At 41.0% G+C, this 11,495-nt stretch overlaps 1 protein-coding gene across 5 annotated transcripts in view; it reads right to left on the bottom strand.

Moving 5' to 3' along the window:
- Positions 1-1,674: 1,674 nt before the first annotated feature.
- DCX (doublecortin) overlaps positions 1,675-11,495 on the bottom strand; it is a 161,075-nt gene continuing 151,254 nt past the window's right edge. For all 5 annotated transcript variants that reach the window (XM_075940906.1, XM_006136202.4, XM_006136204.4 and 2 more), the window contains exon 7: positions 1,675-10,371. In XM_075940906.1, coding sequence (XP_075797021.1) covers positions 10,315-10,371 — 57 coding nt within the window. In that variant the 3' untranslated portion in view covers positions 1,675-10,314. The remainder of the gene's footprint in view (positions 10,372-11,495) is intronic.

The following is an 11,495-nucleotide window of genomic DNA, read 5'->3' as shown; positions in this document are numbered from 1 at the left end:
CCAAAAAAACCAACAAAAAAAGCATGAAAAGTTGACTTAATGCTGTATGCAATACTGGTGCTGGCTTATGAAAAGTTCTTACCAATATGAAATGTCATATGGATAACAAAACATCAATTAAATTAAAAATGCTTTGTACAAAATGTAATTAATTAAATACATTGCTATTTAAACAAAACAAAAAGAAAGTTGCCCATCTATCAAAACATAACTCAACCCACACAACTGTCATGTCCTCCAAAGTTATGTACACAGAGTCTAAAGTATGCCAGCTAAACTTTAAACTCAGCCCCTTTTTTCCCTCCCAATCCCCAACTGAAACACAACAGAAAATACATGATGGCCTCTCGGTTATATTATATTGCAGCTTTGTTATTAATGATGAAATCATACAAATCAATACATGACATCAGACAGTAATTAATGATCAGGTTCTAATTCAGCTGCCCACGTCCCTTTAGCACAATTTACTTCTCAACAGAATTGCAGCTTACTGAAGAACTGCAAAGTTCAGGATAAAGAACGAAGGCCATACTTGTTCTTCAGATAATAGTGGCATGAATAACCTGAAGTTTATTCAGTGAGAGTGGCTCATTGTAGCTTGTGATTAAGAAAACAGGCAAATGCTAGTAACACCAAAGACATCAGCTGGTTACTCTTTTCCTGTGCTTCTGGCTACACAATGCTATAAGATACAGGGCATCAAGAAGTGAAAAGGCATGTCTTTGACTTCCAAATTGTGTCCTCATTTCACAGAATAGAAGGAAATTAAACAAGACAGGTTTCCTTTTCCTAAGAGGCTTCTGGTTGCCTTCTGAACTGACAATCACAGACATACTATCAGTGCCACAATTAGAAATTTTCTTGGATCACATGTAGTTTAAATGACAAGTGAACTAATAGCAATTTACATGTCAGAATTTGCCATGTACTGTAATTACTCATAGACTTTCTTCTTCTTACATTCAATACTTCTGCTTCATGTTATCTATAGACACCAATTCATTAACAGTGCAATTATTTCCCTAGACATTCTTCTTTTCAAAAGGACACATTCTTAGACATTACACTAAATCTGAAGGATTTTCCATAGCAAAGAAAAATAACCTATTAAAGTACTTCATTGTGAGTACCCCAGACACATTACTGAGCGTATGGCTTGTGAGGGAGGCTAGAATCATGCTATATTTAGATGGCCACCTACAGTATCAAGTAGAAAATCAACCTGTCCATGACAACTTTCCTGCAGGTAATAACAGAGGCAGAAAAGCAGCTACAGTGGAATTTTACAAACAAAACATGGCATAAATGTTTCGTCAGGAACCTATATAGACCTAGAATTGGGCCTAAGACCTGAAATTTTGATCTGAATCTGGACTTCCTCAATGTTAAGAAGTCCCTAGATGGAAGATTTCAGTTCAGCCCATTATAGAGATAGCAGTCATCTAGTTTGGCTTTGGATCTGGGCATTCCTGAAACTATAGGGTTTTTATGATCTGAATTTCGGTTCAGGCCCCTATCTCCCTAATGCTGCTAGAATATCCAGTTATGACTGCATGTGCCAGATGAACCATTCTGTTCTCGTCATCATCATGATAATGGTGCATCCCAAAGGCTCATAGACTTCTTGCAGACAGAGCTCTACTCAGACTGAGCTCAGCTACATTGTCAGTGATCCTAGAAATGTTTAAACGACTCTTTGAAAGAAGACAAATAACATTTTACTGAATAAAACTGAATTATTGGCTGTAAGTAGAGATGGACCAACCAATATGGATAAAATCAGAACCAGTCTAGAGTTTACCCCACAACTTAAAATGAAACAAACCTGAGCTTTCTTTCTTATGTTCAAAACCATCTAGTCAACCTTTTTTTTTAAAGATTCAGTTTTCCTTAGAACCAGAAAATCCATGGGAAGGCCTGATTTTCTGAGATTCCCACCCTGACCTTCACATGGATGCTTAACCAAATGGAACCATTTCAGCTGCTACATCACTAGTCAGAATAAAACCACTACCCAGCATTTAAGAGACATGCATTACAGATGCATACAGGGTGGCATACTACTGTCTATCTGGAATCTGGAGTTTCCACCATGAATTCTGCTACAATAATCCTGGGAATTGACCCCACAATTAAATATTCACAACGGGAACTATTTACAGCAACCTGTCTTTGAAGCATAGGACCAACATCTCTGCTGGCATAAATGGACACAGCTTCACTTACTTTAATGGAGTTTTATTCCCTTTGTGCCAGCAGAGAACCTACTCAGCTGGGTTTTATATGATCAAGTGTGATACTGTGCCCTTACTGTGGAATCTCCTGCACAAAATCTTGCAAATCTTTATTCAAAATAACTCCAACCAAACACAAAACAGCCCTCCTACTGAAATCCAGGGGAGTTCTACCTGAGTAAGTAACTGGACCTGGCTATGAGGGTTAAATTCACTAGTGTTGTAACCCTTTGGAAGGTAAAGGAGTTACACTAGCAGCAAATTTAATCTTATAGGCATGTCATTCCTTCTAGCCTTGCTTTCTCCTGAATGTATTAGATGCATTAGCTGTAACTCTGGGTATTTAAACATGACAGTGATGAATGCCAAGGAAAATTGATATTTAAAGGTGATATCAGAATGCCAGGGATAGCTGGTAAACAATGCATTTGGAAACTCACTTTCACTTGCATTCCTTCTTCTTTTTTAAGCCAAGAAACTAAAGTCAGGCTGGCCAGTATGGGCACCTGTGTGATTTAAAGGCTTAGTCCCTTTCTTCCCAACACAACAAAGAGGCAAAGGCTTTAAACCCCACAGCTAGACAGCAATCCAAGCAAAAGATTCACAAAAGAGAATTCCCACTTTATATGGGCCACACTGGGTAGCTGGGCTCAGGTAGCCTGACTCCACAAGTGATGCCATTGAAGCCAATGCCTCCTAGGCCGGGGGGGCGGGGGAGGGGGGGGAAGACAATCTGGCCCTAAAATAATGAAAATGGAACTGATAAAATAATTTACCCCTACATAACCCCCCCCCCACACACACACACACATGCTAAATCACTGCAGAAAAATTAGCATCAATATTGGAGTTTCTGTAACAGATTGACTGCAGGAAACCAGGGTTAAGATTATGCTCTTCTAGCAGCCCAGAGCATGTGTGGCCAGTGATTCAGTGAACAAGCCCAGCAGCAGGTCAAAGAGTTAAGCAGTTCTCTTCTGCGCAGCTTTACAAGATAATACATCTTGATTCTCTTCCATCCGGAGTACACTGTGGTTCATTCCTAATTAGAGCACTCTGCTCAGCTGCCCCCTACTGTCCCCCATAGTTTACTGGGTTCCATGGAGAAGGATCTGATACGCCCTTACTACCTTTTTTTCCATCTCTTGCAATTTCCCTCTGCCAAAGCACCCAGACTGTCCTTTTGGGAACCAGGCTGCACCGCTACATTTCTGCCTCTAGTCCACTGCTGAGGGCTAAAACAAAATCACAGGAGGGGCTGTCACTTGATAAAGGGTTGCAGCTTCCCCCTCTTTTAAGGATGTCACAGACTTTTATGTGCCAACGGAAAGAGGTCAGGGGAGGAAAGGAATTTCAAACCGAGTTCTTCTGCCCGCAGCCAGCTATGACCTTATTTCTGTGATGGGGAGCGGGACACTAATTGTCACCACAGACAGGCTGCAACCCAGGGTAGGCATTGATGGAGCATTCTGACAACTCACAGCCATGGACCTTCTGCTGGCTTCTAGCCCAGAGCCAAATTGGGCTGTAGATCCCTGAGCTACCCCAGGCTTTCCCTATTGCTTATTATTTTTGGTTTCTCCATCCTCTTTATTTATATTTCAGCATGTGTCAAAGACTGACATTTCCACCCCTCTGTCTCATGCATTCCTTTCCATTTGGTTGGGTATTATGATGAAGTTCCCTCTCCTATCCCGCTGCTCAATAAACATTTCCTAACAAACACTGTGTTTGTTCCTAACAAACATGTGTTCCACTTGCCTGTTTTTTCTTTCTTTCTTTGTTTTTTGTAAGAATGGTTCCTGCTCCTATTGAAGTTAATGCCATTTTTTCCATTGACTGCAGTGGGAGAAAGATGTTATCTATTATGCTTCCACTGAAGTAAATGGCGACATTCTTATTGACATTAAAGGCACAAATATTGTAATTTAAGAGTCATATTTACCCTTGAATGGAGAATGTGATTTCCACTGATGCCTGTCAGTGAAGTGGCACATAATCAAGGATACTGTATGGTCCAAAAAGAGCAATGTGATGTAGCAGGATGTCATTTCCAAGGTCAAAGACAACAAGGAGCAGCCACCAAAGCATCTTGTTAAAGATCCTGTATTTTATGATATTAAATAGGGGTGGGCAATTAGCGGCCCATGGGCTGGATGCAGTTCGTCAGGGTTAGTTGCAAGCAGCTGAAACCTGTGGACACTCAAGTAAATACAGAGTCTGGCGGCCCACTAGGGCTAGTCATGGCAAACCATGTCCAGCCCATGAGCTGCTTATTGCCCACCCTTAACATACTTTTTACACCGCTTTTCATACTAAAAAATAACTTATTTATAACATTGGTTGGTTGTGTGCCAATATCTTTTTTGTTTCCCTCTCCCTTTTTTCCATTCAAAAATTATAAGACTGAAACAAGGGTGAGCCAGAGCCAATGTGTGTTTGTGAGCGACAGGCAGATCAAAGTGAAAGAGTGATGTGGCGTCTACACTAATTTAATTTTTCTGATCTCAGGGAGCCTAACACAGTTAGAGCACGTCGCCCCGAGGCGGTCATGCTTCATTTGCAGATGTTAGGAATGTAGACATATTAGGGTGCAGAATGTAGACATATTAGGGTGCATTAGGAGGAGCATTTCCAGCAGATCTAGAGAAGTGATTATTCCCCTTTATTCAGCTCTGGTGAGGCCACATCTGGAGTATTGTGTCTACTTCTGGGCCCCCCCCACTATAGAAAGGATGTGGACACACTGGAGAGAATCCAGCAGAGGGCAACCAAAATGATTAGGGGGCTGGAGTACATGGCTTACGAGGAGAGGCTGAGGGATTTGGGCTTATTTAGTCTGCAGAAGAGAAGAGCGAGGGGGGATTTCATAGCAGCCTTCAGTTTCCTGAAGGGAGGATGGAGAGAGGCAGTAGTGACAGACGGCAGAACAAGGAGCAATGGTCTCAAGTTGCAGTGGGGGAGGTGTAAGTTGGATATTAGGAAAAACAATTTTACTAGGAAGGTGGAGAAGCACTGGAATGGGTTACCTAGGGAGGTCGTGGAATCTCCATCCCTAGAGGTTTTTAAGTCCCAGCTTGACAAAGTCCTGACTGGGATGATTTAGTTGGGATTAGTCCTGCTTTGGGCAGGGGGCTGGATTTGCTGACCTCCTGAGGTATCTTCTAGCCCTAGGGTTCTATGATTCTATGATTTGAGACGCTTTTAGGACAGAAGCAAGTCTGACATCCCATCAAAAAAAATGTGCCAAATTAAAATCAAATAACTGACATCTTTAAACTCTGTCTCAGGGGCTTCATGTACAAAAATCAGAAACTAATTTAGCTGCTATGGTGGTAGAGCTGGTGTCATTCCACAGTTCCCACTGGCAGAAGGGCTTGTCCGTACACTTTAGGATTCAGATATTAATAAAAAGTTTCAGAAGCATCTATAATTTGAGGCAATACTCCGTGTGCCTGATCTTTTACGAACAAAACTACTGTTGACATTGCTCTAATTTCTCCTTAATGTGGATATGCCTTGAAATAAGCATACATACTGCTTAATATGTATCAACACGGAGATCAGGCATAGTGTAAACTAAAGAGTGAAGCACCTTCTCATAGACAGAGCTCTGAAATACACAATGCTTAAGATTCTTTCATGTATAGCTTTTAAACATACAGGGGAGGGATAGCTCAGTGGTTTGAGCATTGGCCTGCTAAACTCAGGATTGTGAATTCAGTCCTTGAGGGGGGGTCATTTAGGGATCTGGGGCAAATCTGTTAAGGGATGGTACTTAGTCCTGCTGTGAGGGCAGGGGACTGTACTCGATGACCTTGAGAGGTCCTTTTCAGCTCTATGAGATAGGTATATCTCCATATATATTATAAAACAGCTTCCTGGTGAAATTAGACAAGAGTTTTTGTAATAGTATCTGGCAAACCCTTATATCCCGTGGAGCCTTGTATGTTTGTAAAAGAACAAAATTAGAAGTGAACTCTGAAGTGTACCATGGCAGTACTAGAGTCTGCTCCAAGTAACTCAAATTGACTGGAATTGCTGCAAGTAGTCTGCTATGGGTAATTCATAGTTCATCACTATTACAGATAGCACTTAAGCACATGCCTAAATCCCACGGAAGTAAATGGGATTTAAGCACATACTTATATAATTAAAAACTTGTATATATGCTTTCCTGATTCAGAGCCATTCATATATATTGAAATTATTATACTATAGTGCCTATAATTCTTTTTTTATATGCCATCTATTTTAGGGATCCTGTGAAACCAAAGAAGCCTAGCACTGTATGGACACTATCCCACATGAATTTCTGTACAAGTACTCATGCATTATCAGCATTAATACAGACTATGTGTTATATCTGAAATGCTCACTGACCTCTGCCTACAGTCCAGGTATCTCTTCCAGGAAAAATGATTCTTAAACCTGGGAGTCTGACCTCTTACACTGTTTCACTTGTGGTTTTTGTTCAATTAAATGGCTATTATTTTCCCTCTGTAGAAAATACTTTCTTCTATTAGGCCTCTTTAAATCCCCTTGCTGAGGCAATGTGTGCTCAGATACAATCATCGGCCTAAGTCCTGCAGAACCCTTACTCATGTGAATAAGCCGTAGACATGCAAAACTCCTGCCATCCGTGAGTATTTGCAGGAACCAGTTCTTAGACATGTCACTTTACAGGCAATTCATGAAGAATGCCTAGAACAGGTCTAACTTTATAAGGTTCCGCTAAGAGGTTTTGGGATTTTTTTAATTATCTGAGCACTGTTCATGGCAGATGGAAAACTATCTACTTCTGCTTAAACTATCCAGATAGCGAGTTGCATAAAGTTCCGTTCAGTTTTTGGGTTCCTGCTTTGTCTCATGCCAAACTGATTATGACAGATCCTGGAAAAGAGAAACTGAGTTTTCCCATGCACCACACAGTAAGGGGAGCTGATAGTCTGGGGGGGGTGGGGGCAGCAGCTCTGTGTTCCCGGAAGGGTGAGGCCTCAGGCAGAAGGGGCAGGGCCAGGACAGCCATCCCTCAGTGCCTCTCAGATTGCAGAGCTCCCCCCAACCCTCAAAGCCACCCAGAGCGCACTGTGCGCTGCTCTGGCAGTGATCTAAATGGCCCGGGGCTCCGTCTGCTGCCACGGTCGCAGTAGTAGCAGTGGCAGCAGGGAGCTCTGGGCCCTTTTGAATTGCCAGGCCCTGGGGTAACTGCTCATTTTGCCTCCTGTCAGCGGGCCTACTAACAGTATTGCTGTCAGAAATAGGCCTCATATATGCTTATAGATATACAAGACTTGGATTTCCTGGTGAGCTATTGATGAGCGTTCTGCACTGCTGTAAGGAAGTCCCAGATTTAGTTTTCAGTGCTAACCTCTTGCCTCCTAAATTGACAGGGATTGGGGGAGGAGTGGCAAGTCACTCAGACCATGGATGGCGAGGGAACATCTTGTGTCACTCTAGTGATCACTCACCTGCCTCAGTTAAGAAGCATCATTGTCATTGGACTCCTTCTCAGTCATCTTTAACAGGGAGGATGGTGGCTACCATTCAGGGCAGAGTCTTTAGGGAGGCCCTGTGGAAAAATTAGTAGTGGAGGTCTTCAAGACTCCCAAAAGGAATGCAGAAAAGATAAGAGGAAGTAAGTTTCTACTGTGCCAAAGGTAAATTTAACTTCTCCATGTAACAAAGGCTAGAGTCAATAATGTTGGTGGCATAAATAATTTGCTCTATGATGCCTTTATACTTAGAGAGCCATATTTTCAAGAATAGTCTCTAAAATAGCACCCACATGATCATACACCCGAGCACCATCACCTAAAATAACCAGATTTGCGCCCCCAAACAGCAAAACCTTGCAGTTGTGTAGCGCATCCTGTCAGTGGATCTGAAAGCACTTTATAGACATGAATGAACATTTGGCCTCACAACACCCTCTGCCAAGAAACTAAGAGACCTGCTCCAGTTCATACACCAAATCTGGCAGAGCCAAGAGCTGAACTAAAATTACTGAACAGCACTCCTGTGCTTTGTCCCCAAAACTGTCCCTCCCCAACATGGAGCTTTAAGCATGAAGGAACATGAACCTTGATCCATCTGAACTGCAGTTAAATAACTTAATACAATAGATCAAATGTGCATTGAACACCAAAGTGGTCAGAGAGTTACATATTTAAATTAAGTTTTTTCATGGGAACAAATTATTGCTCCTGCAAAATTGTGGGTGCAAATAATTGTGGACTCAAGACTGTAGGTGCAAATTTGATGCAAAATAACTCAAACTTCTGGGTAACTCCAAAATGTGTTTTGAATCCGCTCACATTCAGCTTGTTTTAAAAAAACTTGCATTACACACAACACCATATGAGTCTAAAAGACAGCGCCAATAGAGAATGTTAATGGTAGCAATGGAAAAAAACAAAAATATGAATGACAAGGAAGAAAACTGTCATTCTATAGCCAAGCATTCATGTCGCATCCAATATCACAACTTTATAACAGTTTCTAATGACAACAGATCGCAAGGACATGAAATAATAAGCATATCTGCTTAAACAAAGCAAAAATAAAAGCAAAAACAAAACAAAACAAATAAAGCAGGGGTAGTTTGCATGGACTGTATCCAGATAAAGTTTTCAAGGAGTCAGGTTCACTGAAAGAATAGAGGCAATATCAATTAACCTATGATATTAAAGCCTAAGCATAGTAAAAACCACCAGCACTTTGTAAATACATGAACTCTGCATTCTGCACAAGTCAGTAATTAATCAAAATGAAAGGTTTCTCTAACTTCCATACCAGTTTGTTTTCCCCCTGATATGACATTCCTAAAATACAGTCTTTTGAATATCACAAAGTTCCATTTGTAATATAGTTAGAGCATCTGGCCATACTTAGGAGTATTGAATTGTATACACCAAAAATGAAAGTTTAAACGTTACAAAAAACTATCAAAACATTCATTATTTTGAATTGATTTCTCTTCAGTTTGGCAGTGATGACATGATTTCTAAACATAGTTATTACTGCTTTGCAATTGGCTTTTTTTTGTAAATTTTTCTGAATGTGTTTTTTAAACAAAAGAAAATTACCAGCTTTTATAAAAAAGGAGCTTGTATACTTACTCCCAAAACACAGATACAAGTTTTTTTGTTTTTTTTTATAAAAAAGTGTATTGGTTTCTTGCTACAAAAAGCGACCTAAAGGTGTCAGACCTGAAAACAAATTCTCACAGTGTTTTCAGTGTTGGCTGTTTACAAGGCATTGATACTGTAAGCAGAGATAGAGAGATACCACATGGCAGGTATGATAACTTGATATCAGCCAGCATTATCTTTGGGTTATATGGGAAATCTGGTTCACCAGACACTCAGCTGACATATCTTTGCTTATTTATTAGAAAAAGACCCAATACATGAATTTATAATCACTGTGCTATAAAAATTTCACTTAGCATCTTATGCAGCATTTCTCAATCTTGTCCTAACTCCTTTGTTTCACATTCTGCTGGCATCTTAAGCATTGTTTACCAGAGTAATAAGTCATCTGCCTCCCCACCGTTCAGCAACACAAATTGGTGCTAGAGAGCATGCAGGTCTAAAACCAGGGATGCAAAATTAGGAGCAGATCTGCTTTCAAAGAACTGCTAGCATGTATCAGCATTTTGAAAAGATGGAAAATAGTATTTGTTTTCTTTTAGCTTTAGAATTGATCAGTGAAATATTTACGTGTTTCTAGCGGGAACTGTCAGCTGTTTTGCAGTCAATAGTAAATTCAAGAAGTTAGAGTGGAGAAGAAAAAATTGAAGTAAAGGGGAAATATACGAGCTCATTGGCTTCGGATTGCTGTCAATGCCCATTTTGCATCCCTATAATATAACTCAGAAGGATGGTATCACTCTATCCCTATTAGTTGATAGGTGTCGATTTGTGGCACAGAGGATAAATCACGGAAAAAAAATGACATATAACTTTGTGTCCTTTGATTTGAAAGCACCAGTCACTCATCTGCTTCTTTTGGCAGAAGTACTGTACTGTATCTTAACATCGCTTGTACTATGGACAATTAGCATTGTGTTCCTTTACATGGAATCTCCGAGAGAATCTGAGTCATCCAAGGACAGAGGCAGGTACAAATCCTGTAAGAAGAAAGAAAAAAGTGTTAACCCCCACAATCAGTTTCCAGCTCCCTCTTTTAGCAGGAAGACAGCTCTATGATTCAGTTTGGTGAAGTCCCACTTCCTCTGAACAAGGTGGAAATCTCTTTCATGGTATTTCAAATGGACAAACCTATTCTCTGAGGGTACATCTACACTAGCTCGTTAGTTCGAGCTAGGTAGGGTAATGAGGGCAAGTGGAGTTGCAAACGAAGCCCGGGATTTAAATATCCCATGCTTCATTAGCATGTTCCCAGGCGCCGCCATTTTTAAATCCCCCTTAGTCTGAACTCTGTGCCCACAGCTACACATGGCACAGAGTAAGTCGTTCGGATTAAAGATCCTAATTCCACAAGGAGTAACGGTAGTTCGAATTAGGATCTTTAATTCGAACTACCTACTCCGTGCCGTGTGTAGCCGCGGTCACGGAGTTCGGACTAAGGGGGATTTAAAAATGGCGGCGCCCGTGAACATGCAAATGAAGCCCGGGATATTTAAATCCCAGGCTTCAATTGCAACTCCGTTTGCCCTCATTACCCTACCTAGCTCGAACTAATGAGCTAGTGTAGATGTACCCTGAGCCAGCAGTTTACATGGAGCAGGAAGGTGTAACAAAAGGCAGCAGTGGTAACCTGAGAAGAACCTATTTACCAAGTCTCACTCCATGTCAATCTGAGCTAGATTTTGCATGAATCAACAGAATTTTTGATCAAGTCAATTTGAACATAGGTCAAGTCAGATCAGTTTGAACCTAGAATAAAGAAAGTTGCTTTTTTTTGCCAGCTGCCCTGATTCAACTTCTCTAGAAGAGCTATCTCCAGGGAGTTGAGAGCGATACTTTATGCTCTATCACAGAGGTTTTCAAACTATGGGTTGTGATCCAGTAATGAATCATAGAATCATAGGGCTGGAAGAGGCCTCAGGAGGTCATCGAGTCCCACCTCCTGCCCAAAGCAGGACCAATCCCGATTAAATCACCCAGCCTAAGCTTTGTCAAGCTGAGACTTAAAAACCTTGAGGGATGGAGATTCCACCACATCCCTAGGTAACCCATTCCAGTACTTCCCCACCCTCCTAGTAAAATTGTTTTCCCTAATATCCAACCT

The sequence above is a fragment of the Pelodiscus sinensis genome, chromosome 13 (genome assembly GCF_049634645.1).
Source record: "Pelodiscus sinensis isolate JC-2024 chromosome 13, ASM4963464v1, whole genome shotgun sequence".
Lineage (NCBI taxonomy): Eukaryota > Metazoa > Chordata > Testudines > Trionychidae > Pelodiscus > Pelodiscus sinensis.
The sequence above is the reverse complement of the archived record's forward strand: the minus strand, read 5'-3'. Positions and strand labels throughout refer to the sequence as shown.